We start from the raw sequence: 27,537 nt of genomic DNA, 5'->3' as shown, positions 1-27,537 counted from the left end.
TATTTTTGATGAATAGACTCTTAATATTTTGCTCAGCAAATCTTTATCTTATCAATACTAAGACTCAATACTTTGAATATCGCACGCTCATTCAACAGACAGGGGGAAAAATTATGCTTGGCTTTGGATTTGAATCACAATTATTCCTATAGTTAGTGAAAAATGATAGTAAAATAAAACTCAATGGATATATTTCAGAATTCTGACGATGTCTTTGGACTTGTTTCTGTTTAATTAAAAATATGTAATATTTTATTTCTCTTATGTACACTTAAAATATCATTCCTGAAACAGTTAAAAATACTAAAGTGGAGCTGAAAAGGGGACCCAGTGCATTCAAACTCAGTTTCTTCTTAAAAATTGCTTCCTTTGAATTAGCCATTTAAAATTATATAATGCAATCTGACAGAACTTAGTGAGCCACAAGGCAGACAGCAAAAATTTGGGATTGTCATACGCAGCTTAGCAGAGTTTGAACAGTACAATGGAACCACATTCTAAACATAAATGCATACAATACACATTTTAAAAAATGTACAGATCTAAAATCCATCTATTTTTTAAAAGTCATTGTCTACACCATCTACTTGAGCACTGCAGTATTTCCACTGTATGCACAGAGTTACATACCAACATATACAAAAGTGGTAGATTTATGTACAAAATTGAGCACAAAGAGTAGCAGTCAGGAAGGACAGGAACAGTCTGAACACCGTGAGTTACACTGTTGTAAGGCACTTGGGTTTCCATTCTGTGATAAAAAAGAGAAACTGAACACATCAGAGAAACACCTGCTTATACAACCGGACTCCTCCAAATAGCAGACAGCAGATTAAGTCTCAGAATCTGCAAAGTCATTATTATTCTAAACTGTATTTGTGAAAATAACAGGTCTTATACATGAATTATAGCAGAGCTACTCCTTTCCAATAAAACAGAGCCATCCAGAACATAAACCAGCCCCAGATCTAAAAATAGCATTTAATGCAGCTACACAAAATTCTAGCAGGAAAGGCATTCATATCAAACATAGCCCGCAAGCTTGCAAAACAGAAGGAAACACTGCCAGTATTAGAAAGACACTGTGAGTCACTGTTTGTCATGGAACTTTCACAGGCACTCTCTCTGGTTCAGAAATGCTCTTCCAAAACACAGCTACCCCAATAAGGAACTGAAACAGGAAGGAAAACAGCAGCACTAGCACCGACTACTGGGACTCCTCTGAACTTTGCTTGTTGACAACTGCAATGAAATTGTTTACATTACATGCCCTTAAGACGTAAGAGAAAACACCCCTTTTAACAGTAAAATGCTGTATGTGTCACAGAAATCCTGCACTTGGCCTCATACCAGGAATCAGTCTCAGGACTTTAAAGGGAGCGAGAGGGAAATGCCGGGTCACTCACACGTAAGGGAAAGTCCCCGGTATTTTCCACTGCAAACACTGCTTCTAGCTGTGCTTTTGCAGCAACTGAGGTCGAATAGCACGAGGCATGCTTCAGAAACACACTTTGGAGAAATACAGAAAGAGTACTAAAATCTTGGCTCTCGTGACAGGACTTGAGGGTTGAAGCTGAGTGGGGGGGATTTAAGTTAGATCAGCAAAAAGCTCTTCACCCACAGGGTGGCTGGGCACTGAACAGCCTCCCCAGGGAGTGGGCACAGCCCCAAGCCTGACAGAACTCGAGAAGTATTTGGACAATGCTCTCAGGCACGGGGTGGGAGTGTTGAAGTGTGAGGGCCAGGAGTTGGACTGGATGATCCTTGTGGGTCCCTTCCAACTCCATGAAGCAATTCTCTATGAAATAAAGATTACAATAGATTAATACCCCCACACTAGCACCTATAAAGTGAAAAGAACATATGCAATCAGGGATATACCCAACGAAAAGAAGACAAGTTCTTCAAGGAGCATGTTCACACATGTACACAGGCCCCCCAGGCAGTGTCAGGGAGCTGGTGATTTATTCTCTTACTATTTATTAAAATTATACCAACTATAGCCAGTGAAACAAGCTTCAAGAACCTGCCTAAGTTTTTATGGGATTAGACCTCGGAGATTACATAACACTTCACAGGTATGAACTAGTTCTTGGCAAACATGTGCTGGTCAGAAGGCCTCTGCCCACCTGAATAGCAAATCTCCCGCTCACTTACATAGAATAAAGAATAATTTAGATTTGCCTGTTTGGATGCAGAAACATTAAAGGCCTCTCTTCATCACCACCTGTATTTTCGAGAAGCTGTAACTACTGTTCCTAAAACTTTTTTGTTCTTGCTGCAATTCTCTTTCAGGTTGCTTGTGTTCAGGGAAGAGCAAGACTGCCTTCCATTTCTGACTTCACAAAACATGAAAGGGCCACGCAAAAAAGTCTTTCAAACAGTCTTCCAAAAGCCCCAGTTCCTCAAGTATATTTCAGCTCTTTTGCATATAAACAGTGATTTCAGACCCTGTGGAACTGGAGAGAAAGCCACTGATGCTTTAGGGTAAGACTCAGTACATCAGAAGTTGAATGTAGGCTCACTTTCTTTACAGGCTAATTTGATTTTACTCATGTGAACACTTGGCACCAGAGACTGGTTAAAAGGACAGAGTAACAGACTTAAGTGTGTACAGAGATACAGACAATCTTGACTTTGCTCTGCTCTAGAAAGCAGTCCTATTGGTCAGCTTTCATAAATTATCTTCCTTTTTTGCACCTTGCTTTTGGGATAGATCCCAGAACAGATCTAAAGGGGTGGAGTTGACTACAGCTGTAGCTCTGCACAAAAAAAGCCATTTCTACACTGACAGTGTCACATTCTGTTAACACCACACCATTCACACTTAGAACAGACAAGGCATCAGTGCAATTGTTAAAGATATTAAAATTATTCTGAACGAATACTGATAATCAAGATAATTTCCAATTTAAAAATCATTGTAGATTTCAGACCTTTTAAAGAATTCAAAACACCCTCTCCCTGAGAGCTGTGAATTTACACTTTCTCCTCCAACTACCCCACACAGCACTTCCAGCCAGAAAGAGCAAAGGGATTTTCTTGGCCTTTCACGCCCTTCCCGGGATCCTCACGGGCCCACAGCCGCCACCTGCTGGCAGCTGCTCCCACACGCCGGTCTCCAAGTGACAGGAATTCTGCCTTCCAGGAAAAGGGTTCCATAAAAAGTACTAACACGCTGCTCAAAAGGGAGTACTGCCACTGCTTTAACAAGCAATTCAAGAGAAGCAGAAATACTTTTTTTTTTCATAGAAAATATTACTAAAAATCTGTAGTAGCAGCAGTTTTTAATTTACCAAAACCAGGCATCTATTAGCAACAGAACATACACAAAAATATCTTTGTTTATACAAATAAAATTAGGTTTTTAATATTCACAAAGTAACATAAAAGAGCGACATTTTTCTTCACATTGATAATTATTAGTCAGAGCAGTTGTGATATAAAAGCTGTGTAAGCATTCAGTCAAGCACCATGGCAGACAGTGCATTAAGATCTCTCATGAATGGATGATTAGATAGTATTTGATCAATCTTCTGTCTTTGATCATAGTCAGGAAAAATTTTGATCAGGGCTTGTCTTAGCTGGGCTGTTTCTGAGGGAGATCTCTGTGGTGGAATTGCTGGACAAGGCTCTGCGTTTTCTTCCAGTGGAAGCAATGGGGATGAACGATCATCATCATCGTGCACTCTGCCCCCAGGCTGTCGACTGCTACTGCTCACTTTGGGGAGGAATGAGGGTGTCTCAGAAAAATATTGTCCACTGCTCTGTAAAGCCTTGTGTGTTGACCAGGAATCTCTGTGAAACAAAATAAAAATTAATTAATTAAGCTAAAGGACATGCTAGCTGTAGTTCTCTCTATACATGAGAGAGATTCAAGTGCGTATAACAAACTTCCCTGCTGCTCAGCCAGTTACTGACTGGAATCAAATGACAAGCATTCTTTCAAAGTGAAACAAAACAGGAGGCATAACAGATCTCAATATATGAATCTGGCACAACTAACATTAATATCACCCAGGAATAGCCTCAATATGCTGTGAGTCCTTAGTTGGCAAATTACAGCAAATTTTAGGAAAGTATAGATAAAAGAGATACATTGAACACATGCACACTGACGTGGAGCATGTGAAAATGCTGACAGACCAGTTCCAAGACTGCTTCACAAGACTATTCTTCATGTACTTTTGCTCTGGACTGAGCTGTGCTCATATTTAGATCAGGGCCTTACTTCCCTTGTATGGTATCCTTAACAGGGCAATGAAGATGTTTCAGCAATCTCAGGATTTGAATACTCTTAATTATTGCAATTCATTTCAGACTTTAAAAAGTTTTGCTACTCTATGCACTGCTAGCACTACAAAAAATGAAGGTCAGTCTACTTCAGATGCCAGCAGATACCAGAGAAATGTGAAGTGGAACTCATGTTACAGTCTAGTTTCCTACCACCAAGTGAAACAGTACCTAAATTACAGAGCTCTATTTTAAAAGCATTTGGGTTATGACACCTCCAGTTACTCAGTGTGGAAAGGTTTTCTAAGTGCTGAAGATTCTAATAGTTTCTGGTCTTGTTCCTGGTGCCATTTATGCTTTCTGCATCATTTAAATCATGTAGAAAAGTCACAGGGAAGGAACTAAATTAACTCTTGGCAATGGCAGCTTTTCTCTGTTCTTCCTGGTCCCCCCCCACCCAGCCCAATCCCAAAACAAACACCAAAGCCTACTTCCAGTTCCAAATTTACAGATAAGAAACCAAGCTCTTCTGTGGTCTTCACACAAGACTCTCTCCATTTCTACAATCATCACACTCACCTACCTCAGAACGCTCAGTTTTCATTTTACTTCTCTCAGACACAGGCAGGTAAAACACAGTGTTCCAAATAACATCTCAAAGGTTTTGTACGAGAGCTTGAATATTCAGCATTTCCTTCTGGAGTACTAGCACTGCACTTGCTTTTTTAAAGTCAACACACTAATTTTCAAATCAGCTTGTAATCTATGGTATAAAAATGTTCTACTTTCCTCAAATATTTACAATAGATGAGATTCTTGCTTATTCTTTGTATTAATCCTTAAGAATAGGTTCCCTTTTCTATTGAAAATTTTTAAGTTACCTCCCTTGTTTTTAAAAGCCCTCTCAATACTCCTCAATTCTTAGCATTTCTAATTCCTAAACTGGTGAAAGAACAGGATATTATTTTCTTGTGCAAAAGAGCAAACTAATCCTCAAATCTTGGCAGTTCGTGCAAAGCAAATTCATACTTTAAATATGTGCACATTTCAAAAGTGCATTGATCTTAAATTAATAATTTGTTCATTAATATTTATAATTATAATAATTATATTACTCCAATACAAACAGATTTAATAACAATGCCTCCAAAATTGTTTTGGCAAGAGTAAGGTACCCTCAACCATGAGATGAAGTGTCTCTCCTGTAGCAAAAAAACCTGAGTGCAGGGTGTTTGTAGCATCTATCGTCCCACTAGGAAGAAGTGACCAACCAAGGTGTCTTAGGTAACATCAGTGTAATTAACAACACATACCCACATCTCTGGCACCTTTGGGTGCTGTTAACACACCCGTGCATGAAAGCCACCACAGCCAAATCTCAGCAGAAGCTTTTGTCATACTTATCTCAGCTCTCAGAGAGATCTCAGAGGCAAATGTCACCAGCAGTTTCTGAACGAACTGAAGTAACAGGAAACACGTGGTTTGTTGGGTTTTTTTTTGTTAAACTGCTACATGCTACAGTGTTCCTGCTTAACTTTACTGTGCTTTACAGGTGTGTGAGTGAAGCAGGAGAACAGTTTATTTCAAATGTGAAATAACTGTGTCAAACAAAAGTGAAAACAGTGTTTATACCTAGAACAGCCTTCACTTCGAAGGAAGTCATCTAATCTGGGTCCATTTCTTCCCAAAGGATCATCAGGAACCATAAATATGTCACCAGCAAAAGTGTACTGGAGCAACCTGCAAGAGAGTTCTTTTAAATAACAAGGTATTTCACCCTTGTTGTCCTTCACCTTTGTAGCACAGGACGGATTTCCTTAGAGCAGACACCACCTCAGGAGTCCCTGAAGACTAATTAGTAAACCCAACTAAGACACAACCAGCATTTCCTGTCTAATTCCATGGGAGCTGTGAACTCTCCCTATTATTTTTACAGCAACTGTTTTATGACAGAAATTCCTGTCTAATTCCATGGGAGCTGTTTTTTTTTTTTTTTTTTTTTACAGCAACTGTTTTATGACAGAAGATTTGCAACAAGATCACTGTGGAATTTTCTAGGTGATCAGAGATTTCTTGGTTGTTCTAACTCCTTTTCCTTGCAAGGATCTTCAGTCATGTAGCTGAAAAGCTTGTGTTAGCAGAATGCCACACAACTAGCAAATATAGTATCAAATGCTTACAGTTAAGACACAAAACTGTTTTTCTGGAATCACTCTGGGACAGGTAGAAATCAACATAAAAAAACCAAAACAACACAATCCAGTTCAACTGAAATTTGTCTGCAAGGAGAAGACTTGCTACAGTGGAATTTCCCCAGAAGTAAAACTAATACCAGACGTTAACATAACCTCTTAAAAAACCACAGACTCAAGATGCCACACCAAGTATTCTTGCTAAAGTTCTGTGGAAGAACAGAACCTGACTTGGGTAGAATTCACTCAAGAAATGATGTAAATGCCTACATGATTAGCCAGCATCAACTCCATGGTCTCACAGCTGTATTGTGAGAATCCAGGGGATGTTTTTAGTTCCTTATTTCATTACAGCTAGACTGACTCCAGCCACTGTAACAGATGCACCCTCAGAAAATGTCAGGGACACTGTGGGATTAGTGGGAAATTTTACTAACAAGATCACACCTCAGCAGTAAAATAACCTGATTTAACTGAAACTGGAAAAAAAAATCCCAAACACCCAAACCCAACAAACAAGAAGAAACAAGCAGAAACAAAGTCCACAAGATGAAGCAGGGATATCTGGTAATGAAGTGAACTCATCTAAACCCAAAGACCAACTGCAGGGAAATGGCTACATGGATATGCTACAAGAGTTCATTTTGTTTAGCTGTGACAATCTGTCCCACTTGAGTAAAGAGTGATTGATTCTAAATAATTAAAAGTGACACTACATCCTCATCAGCTATCATGTCTCCCTGAAAAAAATGGGCTTCCAGACAAGAGGGGCTGCTCAAACAAGATCCAACACCAGTGACACTACATCCTCATCAGCTATCATGTCTCCCTGAAAAAAAATGAGCTTCCAGACAAGAGGGGCTGTGAAAGTGGACTGCTCAAACAAGATCCAACACTGACCTTCAGAAGTGACACACATGCTGTTACACCAAGCTCCTGCTTATGAGAGCAATTAACACACATACATGACAGAATATATGAATAACAAGGATATTAGACTACTCAACACATGACCGTAAGGCCATGAATCACCACAGTGAGTCACAGAGTACTTTATTTGCATCTACCAGAACTGCATGACAGATTAATTAAAGATAGCAAAATCCCACGTGTAGGTAGAATGCCTACAACTGCAAGGACAGCCACCCTTTTAAGATTTCACAGAAATTCAATAATTACCTTTTCTGAATAATTTCTCTCCAGGCAAATGACTCTGTCACAAATTCTCTGAAGTTGTCATTAGTCACAATAACACCTCCAGTTTTAGCAGCAAGGTGTAATAAAAATCTGTAAAATTAATTTCAAAGATCACTAAGATAGTTTGTTTTGCTGAAAACAATCCAAAGACTTAGAAAATGAAACATTTCATCATCCCAAAGTAATCTATTTGCATGAAAACAAGCACCTTGATTACCAGAAATTACTGGTTTTACCCACCTTAAACTTACAACGTGTTTGGTAGCATGCACTCCTTATATAGTGCAGCAGTCTTTAGGGATGTTTTCTTCCCCATTAAAACAACCCAAGCAAACAAACCCACAGAAGCAAAAGCCCCCAAACCCCATGGTGTAAATATTTGGACAGGTAAATGGCATGCTTTGTGCAGTTATTCCACAATCCAACACAAACTCATTTCCATACACTTTTTTGCTTAGTGTTAATGTCTGTGTTCTGCTTAAAAAGTCTTCTGTTAAACTATGGCAAAACAACTAGTGATTTATTAAGAAAAAATATGTTTGCTTTCTGTTACAATGTCTCTGAAAACACATTTTTTGCCATTTGAAACAATTCTAGCCACAAGATAATGGATGGTGTCCTTTTAAAGGAAAGTGCATGCTTTTAACAAAAGTGCAAATATGTTATTACAACACTTATTTCCACAGTAATCTCAACTGCACTGCCACAGCATCCCTTATGAAAGGCTGGGTATATATAAAACATTAATGAAGTACTAGGCAACTCCCACAGACTCCTAAAGCTTACTGTGTCTTGTTCACTGACAGATGATCCCCACATTTTAAAGTTGGTCTTTGGTGGTCAAATGAACTTGGAAGTTCACTGGCTTATGCATTGTTGCAAATACACTGCTCTAAATACACAGCAAGGTCTGTGTGCCAACACGGCATCAAGAAGAAAATGGAGCTAAAAAACTAACTGACCAGCAGCTGATTTGTGCCCCAAGAATAAAGGCAGTTCAGGGATAGAGTGATGACCAGGAAAGCATAAAAACATTACTGGAAGATTAATTTCTTCAGCCAGCCAATTTTTTTTTTAATTGCCATGAAAATTTGTAGTTCTCCTTGACTTTCTGAATACATAGTAGCATTTCCTACAACAGTGAAATAATGTAACAGATGTAAAACTCAGTCTTAGGTTGGATGCATAGCTCTGTCTAGAAAGGCTGCAGAACTAGCTAACAGAACTGCTCATGAAATATTGAGCTTTTACAAGCATTAGTCAGATGCTTAAGAAGACTTTAAAACGACGTATATTCTGTACCTGTCATCATGAGCAGCAATTCTTGCTCCTAAAACCATCCTTGCAGGGGTTAAAGACAATATTCCAACATCCTCGAGCTGCGTTAAGAAATTCTGCTCTGTTAAAACATGATTTGACAATTAGTCTGAGATAAAATTACCAGAGATAAGATTGGCTATTTTTGTACCAATTAAGCTATAGAAATGTCATTGATAGCTGAAGAATTACTCATACCATATAAAAATGGGGAAGAGGAGGTCAAAACTAGAAATTAAAGAGCAAACAAAAACCAACCCAAAAAGGCCTCCACCGATGGCACGATGGCACACCTGTCAGCCTAAGGAGCATTTCAGGGTCTCACACTGTGTAAGGAAAGCAAATTACTCATGCTGAGCAGCCAGACTGCTCCTGCTCAACATTTGATGAAACATTCCTTCTCCATTCATTCTTCACAGAAGTCCCAAAGAAATGGTTACAGTCTGGTTTAATTAAGGAAACATTAGGAAATGTCCCTCACCTGTAATGGAAGGGTCACGTCTTGTTCTCCACTGTGGAACAAACACAGTAATATTCCTGTGGCCACGTTTCCAAAAGTAGTCAACAGCTATTGCAATTCCTCTACAGGAGAAGAACTTCCTTAGACCATGACTGAGGGTGAAACAAAAAGAAGGGAGATTAAATTCACCAGGGTTTTAATACCAGGAAAACAAAGAAAATGGAACAAAACCTTGCAAAGTGAAGCTGAAAGTCCCTCATAGAGCCTCAGGAAAAGAAAAGGCAGATGGGTGTTAAAGATAAGGAATCTTCTAAATGGAAAGAGCTCTTCAGCAGAAGAAGATAACAGATACATCACTTTGCAACTTTATAGCTCAGTCTCCTTTCAGTTTCCTGAGCACAACAACAATGGAATAATCAGAAGCAGGTTTCGCTTTAAAAATGAGCCCCATAGTGATGGTTTCTGAACTCTATTGAGTATAGATTAAAACTATAACAATCCAATAGTGCAGTAGTTCCAAATACAGTCCTACGACAAAACAGAACACCTTTGGTGCAACTGATTACCAAGAATTACATCAGAACAGCTCTCTGATAACTATCAGGGCCTCCTCTCTCATTCCAACAGTCTGAACAATTGTTCTGAAGCAAATAATGTAATTTCTTTGAAGAAATATTTTCAAAACATTGTATTTTGGCATTATATTTTTTAATTGAGAAAAAAATTAAGATATTCATTATCTGTTTTTACAACTCCCTTAAGTGACTTTCCAGAAAAACCAGCACCTGCCTAAAATGAGGGGACACAAAGACTTGAATTGATGACTTTGTGAGGCCCTTCCCAACTGGAATTATCCCTATGACCCTATTTGCCTGTTTAAACACATGGCACAATTAAATGTCTAACCAGACTCCAGCATTTCCATAGAGGCTACACTTAGACAAAACAAAGATATGATTCCCTGGAAAAGACACACTGATCGAGCACTGATGGCATGAACAGCCAAAGCATTTCTTGCAAAATAGTGCATAATCTATGTTTTTAATTAGATGTCAAATCACTACAAAGTACTTTTAACAATAAGTGAGCAAGTGGTATTCCTTTTTTAAACCAGTCTCCCAAATAATAGGCAAGTGCTATTAACTTGCTATTAACTAGCTACTATTAACCCCAATAGTAAGGCCTGTTAGTTTTGAACAGAATCCTACTTTTAAACCCTAGTTTAACCTACCAAGAAATCTTCCCACCGTAATGGTCTTTAAAAGATTTCCATGAAAATATTTTACAGTGAAACTCAGCCTTTGGTAGCATTCATTTATCCTTTTCCAGTTTTGTAAATTCTGTAAAAAATATGTTTATCAAAATGTAAATCTATTAAGGTTCTCTGAATTTTGAGAGAAGTTCTTTATGTAGAAAGGCAGAAAAATGAATAAGTCGTATCCAAAATATAAAAGCCAAAAAAATAGAATTTTCAGAGGGAAAAAAAAAATACTATGCCACAGCTGCCGTTAAAAAAAAAGCATTCTTGGTGTCAAGAACAGTCAAAAAAGGAAGGCAACTTTCATAGAAAAGTTACTCTTGGTATCTTCTAGGATATAAATTAGTGGGATGATGACTGCATTTAAAGTTTAAGTTAGGCATCCTATTCATTAAAATGGAAAATTCTGTTAAAATATTTTCATTAATGCTTCTCAACTGGACTTCAAGAAATGCAGAGGTCTCAATATTCATGTCAAAATTTATGCTTTCTCTGCTTGTTCATCGTCCTGTTTTAGAGCTCCAAGCTGACTGAACTACCATGTACTGTTTTTTAAGGGTTTTGAAGCTTAGAAAACCAGCTCCCAATTTGTCCTGAATGATCACAAAATCCTGCTCTGCTACAACTTAAAAACATACAAATAGCAGCAACTTTATCAAATAACATGTAGATTTAATGTAAACTATAATATGAAAAAAATGTCACCCAATTAAATTAAATAAGAAATGTTTTAGCTGAGTTAGATAAACACCTGAAGGGACAGCAAATCACCACAGCAAGATGATCTTTTCAAGATATCCACCACAAAGACTGCATCTGTTCTCCAAATGCCATTGCAAATACTGGTTTTGCCTGTCCCAGTTCTTTAAAATCCTGTGAAGACCCTACACAAAGGTATTTCCTAAATTAAACAAAGATGATCACAAGCAGCAAAGAGCAAGGGACATGTAACATTTTCCCTTTGGTTTGTACCTAAAGTAAATACTGTCGCAAATGAGTGGTTTGGCTGCTTAAAGAAACACTGTCAAAGGTATTGCCAAAGGCAGGGTTTGATATGAATTTGTGAAAATATGGCTTTACAGAGTTTGAAGGCAATGTTCACTCTTGTGAACTTGTGAAGACTAAGTTCATTATTTACTGCACAGGTTAGGGCATACAAAGATCAAATCAGAATCAGTTTGTACTGATTTACACAGAAGCAGGAATGCAGAAGGGGGTGAGGGTGCAAAGCATATGGGTGCAAAGATAAGGGTACAAAAGGGTTTAGCAGCACTTAATCATCGAATACTTAAGCATTGACAAAGCAATTCCACAGGGCTCACTACAGTTATAACAACGACTTAACTGTAGATTTGAGGCAGTGCCATTCATACCGTGATCAATTCACACACACAGGTACACAGTGTGAACACCTAGTTCTCTGTGCTAAAGGAACTCATCAACAAATTGCACTCAGCGTCAGTGAAATGCTCACACCAAGCTCCTTTGCATTTCCCAACAGAAAAGGGTCACACCTCAGGAAGCATGGAGAGGTGTGTGGGAGCTTTGTCACCAGGAACAGTGCTCTTGAGTATGACAAAGGTGAGGATTTGCGAGCTCTGAGCAGTGTCCCACTCCAGGGAGTGCTGGCACAGCTGCTGATCCCCAGGACAGCTCAAAGGGACTCAGGACTGCTGGCTACAGGGCCACAGGATGACTGACTTTGGCCAGCAGTAAGTGTCCCCCCAGCCACAACCCAACTCGGTAATTCCTGGGCTTTCTTCCCCAAAGCACAGGAACAATGGTGCCCGTCCATTTGGGCTATGGTTCGGGTAAATAGTTTACCAAGGCTTCAAAGGATAATTGCTTACCCTTTGTTTCCCACCTTGTCTGGGCACCTGATGTTTCTGATTGGATGCACCACCACAAGTACATATTATTTACAAACTATTCTAGGAAGATATAATTCCATTCAATTATTCTTTCATTCTGAGTTTCTTCCACATTTTAATAAAATTTAAATTATCCAACAACTGGATGTGGCAGTCTGCCCTCAAAAGGCCTGTTTCCAGCATACAAAACCAGGTAATTAAAAAAAATACTTGTTAGCAGCTAGGGTAAACTCTGGGCATTCTCTCATTCCACAAGCAACCTGAGACAACGTGATAACAGAACAACGTGCTGCATGTGCCAAAAGAAAATATTCTACAGCTTTTGCAGCTTTCTAGACTTATGACATGAGGCAAGCACTGATTCAGGAACCCATATAGCATTAGTCTAAGCAAGTGGGTGATGCATGAATACCCACACCCCCATCAAGAACGGGGGCCAAAAGAACCCTGAACTAGCATAGAACTGAACTGTTAGACTTATGACATGAGGCAAGCACTGATTCATGAACCCATATAGCATTAGTCTAAGCAAGGGGTGATGCATTAATACCCACACCCCCATCAAAAAAGGGGGCCAAAAGAACCCTGAACCAGCATGGAACTGAACTGCATGGAAGCAGTTCTCAAGGTATTGAGAAGTAGAATTGAGAACAATTCAAAGCAATTTTGCAAACAACTCTTCACTTTATGAAATGCAAGAAATGAATGAGGCTTTATTTAACCAGAGGAAAGCTGCAGAATACCTACATGATCAAAGCAACTGGCTCCCAAGCATTGATTATTTAGTAGGACATGTTAATATCTCAATGGGTCTGCTGTTTTGAGGCAGCTCTGTCCTTTACATTTCATAACCAATTTTCATTTGGTTGGGTAGAAGGCACCAGTTGTTATATAACCTTTTTGGGGGACTGTGGGTCAATAGCACCCAGCTACTATGCCCTACTGCAATGTGGGGTGTGTGCAGCCAATCCACTGGGGCGCATAAAAGAAATAGTGTAATCTCAGTAATGCATTATAGCTGGTAAATATACATACATACATTTGCAAAAAATAACAGAATCCAAGCAATGCAATGCTGTTGGAGGAGAAATATGTTACTACTAAATGATAACTTCCATTTTAAAACTACAAGCTATTAAGAGCACAAAACAATTCCCCAAATCCAAACCACTTAAGTTGACAATAATTTAGCCTCGTTGTTAGGCACTGGCAAAACAAATTAAATGTCATGCATAACACTGATTGCAACAGAGCAAAGCTTGCCTTGAGATTACTTCTGACTGAAATGTTACATTGAGCTGAACACTGGTGATTCAAAGCAGGTTACTCTGAAATGGCACAACTGTGTACATGCACACCAAAAACCTAGCTAGCAAAACCTTAACACATGCCACTGAAACCTCTTAGCCCCCATTTAATCTGAAAGTTCATTGAACTGTTAATAAAGGGATAGCTGAAAAGAACCATACTTACGAAATTGCAACATTGCTTCCATCAATAATGATATGTTTTAAATATGGTTTTCCAGGTTCATTTATCAACTCCAGTTTGTATGGCTTCTTCAGAGAGTCCAAAAATCTTTGAACTCCAGTAACTGAATGATCTGGATGTGGTCCCACTGTGTCTCTGTCTGGATTTGAAGGGTGTTTTTGTGAAAACAGTAACCGGTCTGGGACAGGATTGTCACCATGTGAGGTCTGGGAGAGGCGCTGGTGGAGAGGCCTTGCTTGAGAAGAGCTGCAGTGTCCCAGCTGCTCCTCAGAACCAGGCTGGCTGTTCTGTACCGTTGAGGGCCCTGCAGATTTTTGCTGAAATGCAGTTTTACTCTTACTTGAGATATGCTGCACATCCGAGCTCCCTCTGGCTACAAAGCCAACATCCTTTAGAGCTCCAGCGTGCACAGTGCTGAAAGTTACCTCACCATCAGTTTCTATATTGCTTGACCTTGAGTTGTGATTCTTACCAGGGGCATGAACATCTCTCTGTTTATGGCCCAGAACTGAATTTTTGCTGGGAGGGGATTTACATAGCAATCTATGCATTTTCTCTTCTGCATCAACTTGTGTGTCTGGATCATCTCTTACTTGGTGGTATTCATTTTTTGCCTCCTTTGAAGTATGACTGGATTTAAGTGGACTTTTACTCCTAGAAATGCCTTTGTCTTCTATCTTTTGTGAATTACTTACATTATTTCCTAAAGGAAGACTGACAGTTCTAGCCTTTTGACTAGATGACTGTTCATGTTCTTTTTTAAACTTCAAATTTTCCTTTTCAATTTCTTCTAGCAATATTAATGGTTCCACAGATTGTCCTAGGATACCGATAACCTTTTCTACAATATTTTGGGAATATCCCATTGTTCTGAAAAAGTTCACAAGAATCTTATATTCCATTTCCTCAGTGAGAGCATCACCTTCTTTAAGGCAGTAAGTAGGACCATCTGATTCATTGCAGCTATCCAAAACCAGATCAATAACTGCACCAGGGTCCGAAGGATTCTTATGTAAAGCAGATTTCACTTGCGGATCATTTTCCAAAGAGAAATGCTTCTTAGGGAGCCTTTCCTCCTCATCAGAGGACCTTCTTTTACATGACTGCCTCTCTTTAAAGGCCACTGCCTCTAACAGAGGATCCTTTATGGGAACAAATCTTGTTTCAGAAGCATCAGAAAACACAGTGTCCATTTGCTTTGTAAGCTCAGTTACAGGTGTGCCAGCACTGCTTCTTGCTTCCTCCCCACCTGCCCTTCCTTCTGTGTTTGCAGCAATGACTTTGGAGGTGCTGTTCTGTCCAAGCTGCTGTGGGCTTTCAGAGCCTGTGAGATCTATGATGTCAATCTTCGCTTCAGAAACAGCAGTGTGGGTAAGAGCTAGGAGCTCTCTTTTTAGTGCACTAGGCAAAATCAGTAAATCCATTGTGTACTTATCTGCATGTGCTTCCACAAATTGTCTGAACTGCTTTTTAATCTCTGATTCATTGTCGTTTAATAAGCTTTCATTATTCTCAAAAAGCTTCACAAACTGCTGCACGTGACTTTGAGCCATAACAACAGCTTCTGCACCCCCCTTAATACTGAGCAATCCCATTTCCAGCACTGTTACATCAGCACAGGTATCCTGAATAAGACTGTTGAGAAACAGGCTCTGTGCCCCAACGAAGATGCAGTGCATGTCCTTTGGGTAGTACTCCTTTTCTTCCAGCTCAGGTTCACACACTCCCTTGATGTACTCCTAAGAGGAGAAAGAGAGCAGAGTGAATAGTTGTGAAAACCTAATATATCCAGTTGGTTTTTACTAGGTCAGTAATGGACAGAAACATTGGAAAACAAAGCAAACTTAGCATAAGTCATGTCAGAAAGTCAACACTACCAGTAAACAGGACAATAGAAATAAAACACCAATATCTAAAATGATTTTAAATAGATCTCATAGAAGGCTCTTTTATATTCTCTTGTTTATATCGGATAGCAACAGGTAACTTAATTTGTAGATCAAACAGTTTAAAAGACAGAAGAGATTTATTTTCTTATCCCTATTGTTTGGTCACAGAGAGCTCTTCATGAACAAATGCCTTTCACTAGAGTTCTACTTAGTCCATAAACCTGAACTTCTAAAAAGTTTCAAAGTACATTTCCTAAGGCTTGTCATGCCAGCAGCCATCCTATATTTTTGTTACTGACTGAGAAAACTTCCAGGCCCCAGATACTTCTGTGTTCCTGAAGCTCAAGATTTTCAAATACACACACACAAAAAAAAAAAAAAACCCCAAAAAAATCAATCCCAGTGCTATTTCTGCCACCTGTAAGCTATACAGGTAAATCGGTAAATTCACTATACTACCTTGTTTTAAATGTGTCAACAGTTCAAAACTCTGTCAATATAGTATACTATTTATTCTTCCAGATAGCATTATTTTTCCCAAACTGCCTCCTTCTGTGCTTAAAATTCTTTAATATAGTGAAACCAGCTTCTAAGCTGCAGACACTGTATTGGCAGACTCCCATGTACACTACATATATTTACTCTCCAACATTAATTTTTTTAAACGCAGCTGAGAACCACCAGAAGGTAATGAATAATTTCCTATCACCTGGAGTTACATCATCACGGGTACAAGGCAGGCTGCCCCAGGAGCATATCAGCACAAAGTGCTTCTGCAGCAAAACCCACAGGGCTACTCTCCACGCCCTGCTCATCACATGACTGCTTATGCAGAGCAACAAGATAACACAATTCGTGAAAAGGCTACTCTAAATCTAGGAACTTTCGTTTTTAACTAAGTAGCAATAGAGAACGTATACATCACCTGTGACTGATAAATTACAACACAAATTGCTAGCACCAAACCCTTCAAGGGAAGACAAGCAATTGTACTCTCTATACAATAATTACTCCAGACAGTGTCTGAAAACTGCTCTACCTATAAGAGAAATCAAGTTTCTCATACCCTTTAAAGTAGAAAACATTTTTTTTTTATCTTGTTAGGAAAAGCAGCAATTAGAAAACGGAAATCTTGCGCTATTTATTTCTTGTGCTTTAATTTCCTGGAAAAAAAGGAAGTTGTGCTGCAGATGCCTGGAGAAGAATAGCTACCTGTAACAGTTTCTGGATTCTCTGAGCCCAGGCAAATTGATTTAATGTAAATTTTAGAGCCAAATAATTCAACCCCCTATATATTCACAGTATTTTCCTTACAGCTCACTGTAAGGAAGTGCATTACATGTTGAGGAACACGTGCATGACACAGTTACCGAATCAAGTGTTTGCAAGCGGGCTGCCAAGTCTGAAATCAGTCACAAAACACACGCTCCGGATCCCCGTGAACATCCGAGCGTAGTTAAACAAACAGACCGACCAACACCCGCATATCGAGATTTAGGGTTGGAAAGGGACCTTCAGCCTAGCTGTGGCTCACACCAAAACGCTCATCACATGATTCAAACAGCTGTGCTTGCCAGGCTCATTATGAGTAATATCAATTTCAGCATCACTGCTGAGAAACTCCCCCCAAAGGTTAGTTGTGCAAGACATTTAACACGCCTGAAGACACTCCACAGCAACTGCTGCCCCCTCCGAGACACAACCAGCACAGGCAGCGCTCTGAACTCATCAGAGCTGGGCTGGGGAGAGAACTATCTGCTCCAGCCTGGTGAGGCTGTTCAGGTCTGACAACTTCTACAGAAGGAAATAGCAGCTGCGTTAAGCGTCACTGAGAGCTTTGCCAACGAGCTGCCAAATGCCACAGAATAAGTGAACTCTGTAAGGCAAAACATGGCAACGCCCAAACAACTCCGAGGAATTTCTTGACTCCGGGAGGAAGAAGGAAAGCGAAACATTTTAATCTCTCTTTAAACCAAAACTCGGCCCATCCCCACGGTGCGAGCCCTCAGCCGCGGGCCGGACTCTTTCCCAACGCCGTGCCCGTGAACTTCGCACTTCCCAGCCGAGTTGTTTCGCTTTATTCCCTGCGCTTATGTCAACACGGCGGGAGACTCCCTGGCACCGGGCGCACACCCACCTGCCGGAGCAGCGCCGTTTCGGGTTCCTCCCGGGGCTTTTCCCCACCCTGTCCCCGCCCGGCCCGGCCGTGCCGCTGCGGCGGGCCCTCCGCCGCACACCCCGCACACCCCGGGCCCTACCTTGGCGCTGCTCACGGCCTTCGTGCAGCCCGCCAGCTGCACCCAGATCCTGGCGCTGGCGCTGGGCGGCTGCAGCGCGGGCCGCCAGTCCCCCTGCGCGCCCAGCACGGCCAGCCGCACCTCGAACAAGCCCTCGATGCGGTCCCGGCTGCGCTCCAGCAGGCGGCTCTTCTCGGCGGGGACGGTGAACTCATCCACACGGGGCTCCGGCGCGGAGCCGTGCGGTGTGCGGCGGGCCGCCATCAGCGCGGGGCGCGCACTCCCATCGCTCCGGGAACAGCGACACCGGGAAACGCCGCACCGGCCGCGCGCGTCATCGGCCCGCGACGGCGCCGGGCAGCGCCCGCCCGCAGCCGCTGCCGAGCGGTGCTCCCCCGGCCGGGCAGGGCCGTGCCGGGCCGTGCCGGAGCGCATGGGGGTCAGCGGTGCTCCGCTTGGCCGGGCAGGGCCGTCCCGGAGCTCACGGGTGTCAGCGGTGCTCCCCCGGCCGGGCAGGGCCGTCCCCGAGCGCACGGGATCAGCAGTGCTCCCCCGGCCGGGCAGGGCCGTCCCGGAGCGCACGGCACAAGCACCGCGCCCAGGCCGTCCTGGGGCACCTCCACCCTGCGCAGCCTCTCTGGGCAACCTGTTCCAGGGCGCAGCCACTGCACCGGAAAGGAATTCTTCCTCATATTCAGGTGGAACTTCCTATGCATCGGTTTCACCACCGAGCAGAGCCTGGTCCATCCTCCTGGCACCTCCTCTTTAGATATTGATACACATTAGTGAGGTCCCCTCTCAGTCGTCTCTTCCCGGGACTGAACAGGCCCAGCTCCCTCAGCCTTTCCTCGTAAGAGAGATGCTCCAGTCCCTTGAGCAGCTCTGTCACCCAGCGCAGGAGCTGCATTGCCCGCGGCCTCCATTCTCCAGTGGCTCCCTGCCCGTGCTGCTGAGGAGCCGCAACTGCACGGAGCCCTCCCGGTCGTTCCCCGGCCCGGCCCTCCCTGTCCCCGCCTCCCGGTCTCTCTGCCCCGCCTCCCGGGCTCCCCGGCCCCGCCTCCGGTGTTCCCCGCCCCTCGGCTCCTCTCGCTCCCGTCGGTGTGTCCCGGGACAACGGGAGCACTCCCCGTGACCCTTATCGCCCGGCACAGCCCCGCGGAGAGGCTGCTCCCCACCCCGCGACCGCAGCCAGGGAAACCTTGGTGTAACACACTCTTGGCACAGCCAGCTCTGCTGTTGCAAGTTTGGATTTCATTTAAAAATAAATGCAAGTTTTATCCCTTCTGACGGCAGGGGACAGAAGTGTAGCTCCCATCCCCAAATCTTTAGCTCTGATAGTTCGGAAAATATAGAGGACGCATTTTTAGTTAGCTCTCTCCACCCCCAAACTGTTAAAGAGACGGGAAGGATAAGATTGGGTCTTAAAAAGTATCTCTGGCACTTTTGTGCTGCTGACTTTTGAGTGCCTAGAGCTGACAATACGGAGCAGCTGTTGTACAAAGGAGTAAATGCCTCCTTTCATACCATCCCAGACACAGGTTAGTATCCTCCAAGTTCCCCTTGGAACTATTTGATTCCTGCTTGTTTTGGCCATCTCTTTAGATCACTGTGAGGTTAGATTTTAGGAGCTGTTCATTACATATAGCTTCCAAAGGGAAAAGAAATATTTTATTGTTGTGCATTGAAATGCACATATTTTGTTTCAATCTACTTGTATGTTAAACCAGGAATGGCTTAATACAGAAATATGAAATATCATTTTTATACATCCCCTTGTATCCCTATTAGAACTTTTTAAGCAAATGACAATTTGCAGTTCTTCGCCCATAGGAAAATCTTGCTAGAAGCTTATGTCCGGGTATTGCTATATACAGTTTCCAATCTGAATTTGAAGTCATTCTTTGAGCCAAATAAAATATTTGTCTGTGACAGTGGTAAAATGAAAAAAAAAACCAAAAAAACCCAAAAAAACAAAAAAACCCAAACATCTGTGTACACAGGCTGCATTTGCACACAAACACTCATTCTGCACGGGACAGGATTTTGACACAGAGTGTCATATTTAAGAAAGATGCTTCCCTAAAGTACTTCCCAGAATACAATAATTTTTTTCCTGTTTTTGTTGTTTAAACGTTTGCATTTCGCTTTCCCGTTGAATTATGCTACAAGGTTCACACATAGGAATGTAATCTAATATTTAGGGAGGCAATTTCTGGGGTGATTGGTGCCATCCACTGTTAAAACGCAGACACTGCAGCCGACGTTTCTTTTAGCTATTATTACTTACAAACGACATTTTAAGGAAGGAACTTCATAATGAAAATGAAATTGCCAGCATTTTGGGACACAAAATATCATTCAAAAGCGGAAAGAAAATTTATTTCTACCACATCAACACAGTCTTTTGGAATCTCTCATATAAAAGAAGGCTTACTGACTTCTAAATGATGTGGATAATGCTTGGTGCTGTAGGTATTCCTTGCCTATTTTGCCATGCTGTATGCTATAAAACACGTTTTCCCTGCTGAATTTATTGTATGAGTATAATTCTAGATATATTCCTGATAAGTTTGTATTCAAATGCATTGTAGTGGTCTGAGGCTGCTCTCAGGGAGGGCACTGTGGGTGTGAGCAGTTGTGGCTCTGCTGAGATTAGGTAGTACCTGACATTGTAACATTCAAGACAAACTAAAGCCCTTTTGAGGTGGAAAAAAAAAGATGCTATGGAAAAGGTTTACTAATTATTGTATACATGGGACAATTATTAAAACAAGTTGGAACTTTCTCCCTGCATTGTTATGATGCGGACTAGAAAAATATCATATTTTTACCTATTTTTTTTGTTTGTTTTGGAACTGCAGCCTTAACTTAATCTTCTTCAGACTTAGGAGTAATTTCAAGCCTCTTGCCATAAGCACAAATGCAGGTGTACAAACCCTAAATGTGAGCTAAGCTGAGAACACTGGAAATTCTCTGACATCTTACAATAGGCTGCTTACAAAGTGGATTTGTTGGGAAAGAATGATTTTGTTTTCCTCCTATGGGAGGAATTTATTTTGCAGTAAGTGACAGGCTCTGTTTAGTTGCAAGGGAAATTTCACTTTCCTGGATCTTGGGTTGTATCTTGTAAGTTTATGTTAGAGATGGAAAAGTGCAATATTTTGCTGGTAGCAGTCGAAGGAATTTGACACACCCAATGCCTGGTCTTGCTTTTCTGCTTGGCACTTCTGCAGGATATATTAGAGCTTTTCCTGAATGTGAGTTGATGCCAAGTTCATTATTTGTATTTCTGTTGGGGAAATTCTGTGATGGTGATGAGTAAATAGGTGTGGGGTTTTTTTGATGTTTTGCAATAGCTTGATTCAGCTGCCTGGCGCAACTGCTTGCTCTTTATTAGAATTTCTGCAATTGAAAATTGGTTGTGTGAATGATTTTATGAAACTGGGTCTTCCTGAGTAGTTTGGGTTTGGGCTGTGTACTTGAAACAGGAGCTGTACTGGTTGAAACAACGAGGAAAACAAATTTCCAAACTGTTTTTCAGTTGCCGTGCTGGGTCAATGAGCAATGGAGTCTATGAATGCACTTACAGATGGTTCTCTGATCTTCAGTACTATGGTCTTCAGTGAGGTTATCTGCATGCATAAATCTAAATATTTGTTTGATTGCAGGAGGTAGACTTAAAATACTAGGGTATAGGAAGTATCCTGCATTAATATGAATAGCAAAAACTTTAATTTGCAGTCTTAGCACAAATAGTAACATATTCTAAGAGTGATACCTCAAGTAAATTCTATATCTTTCAGAAGGAAAGATATAGAAATAATGTGACTAAAGCCCCCAAGTTTTGTGTGTAATATAATACTGAAACTTAAGGCAACTCCAAATTCTTGTTAGGAAATATTGGTATATTTTTTAACTAAAATTTTTTTGTTGTTGTTTTTTTGTTGTTTACAGAACTACAGAGGAAAAAGCCAAAAATGCTTTGAAACATAATTATTAAAAATGCTTTGTAGAGAAAAACTTCTATATCTTGTTCAAGTCCCCAGTTATGGTGTGACAGACATTTGAAGCCCTGGTGACTAAGAAGGTGATGAAGAAGGTTTCCCTTTTGGACAATTTGTTGCAACGCTGCCATCTTTGTGAACCTATAATCATCAAGTTTTGTATCAAGAGGCAAACTTTTTGAAAATGATCCAAGGTACAGGTTCTCTAATTAGTAGTTTCTATAACCAAAACTTATTCTATCCCTCAATTTTAGAATTAATTACTTCTCTTAATTCCAATTTCTTTTCAAAATAACATCTTGTAAATAATTGAGTCTCTATGAAAGTAAGAAAAAAGTACTGCAATTACAGATGCATCAATTGTTGAGAATGGGTAGGTTTTTTTTTCAAGTAATGGACTCTGCATTTGGTTTTTTGAGGCTTTTTGAGTGTGTTGGCTCAAGTTTCTTAATTAGTTACAAAAAGCTGCAGGTGTATTGGCAAAGGCTGCTATTTAGCCTGGGAAATGTTCCAGGAGACAGTTTTGTGGGGCTTTTTTATAATGTAAATATTTAGCTATATTATTACCAGTAATTTTAAAGGTTCCACACTGTGTGACTACTGCGTATTTAAACATTGCAGCTTCACTTGGATGACTGACAGAACAAATGATAACCTAAGAGTACAATTTTTATTGTGAGAGGGGATTGAACACTACTCAATTACTTGCAGAAATGCCAAGTGGTATCTGAAGGGGTGTCAGCACCGTGCAGCTGGCTCTGAGCAATGCAAAAAGTGAGCCACACTCAAGTGCCACTCTAAGTTAGTTTAAAATAGAGTACTTTGTCAAAGTTTCTGCAACTACAAAAAATTAAAGCAGCACTCTTGCTAATCTTGCTAAAATCTAGGGATTTCATAAAGCTCTTTCAAATAATTTTTTATGGGTCATCAAAAGTGAGACTCTTGAGCATCATTAAGGTTTTATGACTCTTGCAGCCAAGTGTTTGTTTTTTTTAAACTTTCATAAACATTTTTTTGCTACTACCCTGACTACCAGAATTTAATTTTCGTTCTTTTTTTTTTTTTCTGTAAAGCACTAGGTATGGTTAATTGCTGAGCAATGTGCTTGCATGCTAGGTGGCTGACTGCTAACAGAATAGGACCTTACAGCTGAGTTCTGTCTGTTCCGGGAGGTTCAGTTCAGTTTCAGAGTGGGTGGGAAGTTGCACCAGTAATTGGAAGGTGCAAGAGGTGCAATGAGCTGTGAAGATGTGCTTACAGTGGCTTTTTAATGCTTTTAAAAGGTGCAGTCTGTAGTAAACCTTACTGTTGGGTGATGTGTTTTTTGTTTTTATATTTGTGCAAAGCAGGATGACAATAGGCATAGAGACATCTATGTCTGAATTATGTCAGTTTGCAGATAACTTGCACAAAATCTAACTGTTATAAGGTTAAGACCAAGAAAAGTGAATATTCACCTGAATGTCTGGTCCTGTTGACTTCAGTTTGACTGCTGAGCAGACTAAATGCTGATTTACTTCAGTAAGGTTTTACAGAATCTGGTCCTAAATTTTAGTATTATTTTAATGCCTGGAACAGTGTGGTAGTACTTGGTTTCTATTTTCTTTTATAGAACAATATTTTTTCTTCAATTACAAATGAGAATTCCTTCTGAATACACCAAGATTTTTAAACTTTTGTGTATGGAGAGTAAGCTGGGCCAGACTTTTTGTACATACAGTCATTTCTACACTGTCAAGTGTGTGAATATATTTCTGATATATTACCACTGTAATTGATCCTCTCTTGAGGGGTATAAGAAAACACTGCAGTCAAAAATTGGACTCAGGACTGCTTCCTGTGAGAATAAGGCTCGATATAATACTACCAGAAACAGCTGAATTATTAATCAACTGATGTAAATCGGAATATTTGCAACAATTTCAATAAACTTTTAGTTACAACAATTGGGCATGTTAGGCTTGTGTAATAGTGGTGAAAAAGCAAATTAAGCTGATTTTCTTTACATAAAGCACAATGATGCATTTACATTTGATTCCAATGTATTTTATTGCGTGTGTCAGCGCAAAGGCAGTTCAGTTAAATATCAGTGGAAGGCTTTTTCTAGATAGAGACCTCTGGAAATTGCTTCAACCCTTTCACATTTAGAAAGCATAGTTAGAGAAATGGGATGCCTTCATTTATGTGCTTGGTTTCACAGTGATAGAAAAACAGTAAAATGTTTTCAGGGTGATACCATCCCATTTCAGCTTATTCCACTACAAGTAATAGTATTTTATTGGAGAGTCCTACATCAATATCTGGGAAAAATAAGTTGAAGGTAATTTGCTTTATATGACTAATAAAATTTTTCAAACCTCTGTCATTCATGTTACCCACATTTTCATACTGCTGTCAGTCTGCAGCCTTCTCCAGACTATTAAATCCTTAAACAACACACTTCCATCATGCATGTAGAAATATGTATAAGTCAGGACTATCCCCAATGCATTTGAGCTGTATTTTAGCACAGTTAAATGCAACTTTCCTTGGAAATAAGATGCAATTATTTGAATTTCCTCCCTGGACAATGCCTGCTCTTGACTGGTTTAAAATCATCTCCTTTGACCCTAGAACATTATGTATTTATTTAAATCTACTTCTAAGTCCAGTTAATCCATGGAGATTTATATTATTATTTATATTTTTATTAGAAGAGCATAGCTGTACTGCAAACCTGAACCAGTGTTACTCAGGCAGTACTGTGAGGGCCAAACTTCCTGCTAGAAAACATCAACAGTGAAAAGAAAAAGAAAACTCTGGGATGGAGCTTGATTTCTGAACTTATTTGAAAATATGCTCTTGGGAAAACATGATACACATGTTCATGACATACAATCTTACAAGTTTGAATAGAATTTGTATTTTGTTAAACCTCATTACTGGGCCTGTCTTGGGTCCAGTTCATTTTGAAACAGTAAACCATCATGAACACTTTTTCCTCTTGTTGATTGAGCTGTAAAGTTAATATGAATGAGCAGAAATGGTTCTAACCAACTGTTTCCCAATATACAGGTGCTGCAATTTCAATTTTGTGTGCTCTGACAAGGAACGACAAAATTTTTTCATTTCTCACACTCAACTGCAGAGGCATCCTCATAAGAATCAGGTAAAAATGTTCCTCTTGTATCAGTGTTTCACTGTGCTTTGAGCTGAAAATGACCAATGCAAGGCCACAGTAGTATTGTCTAAATAACATCACACATGGTAAGATTTGTCATAAAATAGGACTTAATAAATAAAAAAGCACGCTTATTAAATTGGCTTACTGATTTTATTTTGGTTATGTTTGTGGCATAAGAACTTGTGAACTGCAGCCATTTCACTCTGCAAGCCTTGAGCAAAGGTAGGTGATAGCAGTTTTAAGATTAGATATGTTTAGGAATAGTCACAAGGGTGCTGAAGGTCAGATCAAAGGCAACAATGTACCCAGTAATATTTATGTAGTTTACTTTGAAATAGAGAAATTCACCGTGTCCAATATCTTTAAGAATTTGGGAGTTATTTTTCACTTACACTGGTGGAACTCATGACTTAACAGTATTGATATCATTGGGTCTACTGTGGCTTGAAAGCAGAACAAATGAGACACCTGTAAAAGCTCTTCAGGATTTGAGCTCTTTCCCTGAAAAGTAATTCAAACAATAACCTTGTTGCTTTACCTGCCCATCAAGAAATCCATTACAACAGTGTCTGTGATACCAGAACCATAAAACTGGGTTAGGAATTGAGCTGTGGTTTTCCATAACTCCAAGGCATGGTATGGGCTTTGTTAGCTTTCAATGAATTGTGTCAAATTGTGTCAAATTGCTACCAGACATCAAACACCATTCTATCAACTTTGCTGTTTGCAAAGTATCACTGCTACATAAAAGTTATTTGAAGTTTGATGTAATCAGAAATGCATGAAGACAAAAAAATTGAATTGAATCTTCATATTTTCTTCACCAAAATGTGTAACTCCTGAGAAACTTAGATTCTATATCCTCTCTAGCTGTTTGTGCCCCTGAGAGTTTTCTCTACAAGGAAAGGCCCTTCATATATTTTAATTAAAGTCCAAAGAAGAAATAAATTGTCCTTGGCATATGTCATGCTAATGAGTACTAGTTAGTTTGAAAATACATGTTCATTGGTTGTACATGATAATTCCCTTTGAACCAAAATAGTGTGTTTATACAGAAACATTTTCTGGGAGCAGTAGGGGGCATCATTTCCCTTTTGTAATTCTTCAGAGACATTAACCTCGTGCATTATGTGTGCAAACTGAATTTTTGTTTTGTTTATGGCATTAATCCTGGGGTTAAGGTTGGCCTGTGGTGAGCAATAATAAGTTTAACCTTTGACTTTGTGCAATAAGATGTAATTTATTATTTTTAGACTCTTCGTGAGTGCCACTGCCCTCACTTCTGCTTAAAATAAATTGAGACAAGTGAGCTTTAGTTATCAGTGATCTTTACATGCAAGACATAAATCTAATTTACTTATTGTCTGAGCTTAGCTCTTTAGCCTCTGATTATGTTTTTTAAACAGTGCAAGCATTTTTTGTTTGGTTGATTTATTAGTTGATTTTTGTAATTCATAGAATCTCTGCTCCCTCATACAGATTTCAAACCAATAAACATAAATCCTGGAATGTCTAAATCCATAGAAACTTTATGAAATGTGGAAACAAAGCAAGCAAGCTATTAATATACATAATATTTACTTGAAAAATAACTGAGATCAGGAAAACATTTAAAATTTAATTTTCAAAGGCAATTTAAAGATGATTAAACAACTAGCAGCATGTAAATAAATTGTTTCTGTAGCTGTTGCCTTCACTTGTAATGTATATGTTATTTATAATTTTTCTTAATTGTAAGTGAAAAAATTTTAACTTTTTTCTTTCTTTGAAAAACATTGCTCTAATTTGCATTGAATGTTTTGGTTTGTAAGTGAAGAACAGATTTATAGCAAGTTTACTACTCTCCATGCTCTTCAAACAAAAAAGAAAAGTTTCCAATTGTGTACCGTGAGTACTTCCTCTTTTTGTCCATGTGGAGAAGGTGGTGACCCATCAAATATTTTGGGTGGGATGTGAGGTATATGCTGATTTCACAAATGATTTGGTTTAGGGTTATTCAGGTAGAATGATTCATGCTCATGTTAAGAACAGAACATTGAATCTCTCCCATATCTCAGGCTTTATGTTTTGATATTGGGACCTGTGTTTATCATAGCAGTAATCATACAAAAATATTTTTCAGTATATATGGAGTGTGTGCAAGTTAAAGGGCAGAAAAACTTGAATAGAAATAAAAGTCGTGTAATGCTATTTTGGAAGAGTACTGCTGTTTGGTAGGAATCTAA

The 27,537-nt window shown here is 39.9% G+C and overlaps 1 protein-coding gene across 4 annotated transcripts; it reads right to left on the bottom strand.

Moving 5' to 3' along the window:
- Positions 1 to 26: 26 nt before the first annotated feature.
- N4BP1 (NEDD4 binding protein 1) lies at positions 27 to 18,522 on the bottom strand. Of its 4 annotated transcripts, none has more exons than XM_039721179.1 (7): positions 18,167 to 18,522; positions 14,002 to 15,758; positions 9,421 to 9,551; positions 8,925 to 9,021; positions 7,605 to 7,712; positions 5,866 to 5,973; positions 27 to 3,798 (listed from the first exon to the last, which is right to left on the bottom strand). In XM_039721179.1, the coding sequence occupies exons 1-7, from the start codon at positions 18,407 to 18,409 to the stop codon at positions 3,462 to 3,464; spliced, it is 2,781 nt and encodes a 926-aa protein (XP_039577113.1). In that variant the 5' UTR covers positions 18,410 to 18,522; the 3' UTR covers positions 27 to 3,461. The 4 variants fall into 4 exon arrangements, with proteins under 4 accessions (XP_039577113.1, XP_039577115.1, XP_039577114.1 ...); XM_039721181.1 differs by having other exon boundaries at positions 18,046 to 18,175; XM_039721180.1 differs by lacking the exon at positions 5,866 to 5,973.
- Positions 18,523 to 27,537: the final 9,015 nt, after the last annotated feature.

This window comes from Passer montanus, unplaced genomic scaffold (genome assembly GCF_014805655.1).
Source record: "Passer montanus isolate IOZ18808 unplaced genomic scaffold, ASM1480565v1 scaffold45, whole genome shotgun sequence".
Taxonomy (NCBI): Eukaryota; Metazoa; Chordata; class Aves; order Passeriformes; family Passeridae; genus Passer; species Passer montanus.
The sequence above is the reverse complement of the archived record's forward strand: the minus strand, read 5'-3'. Positions and strand labels throughout refer to the sequence as shown.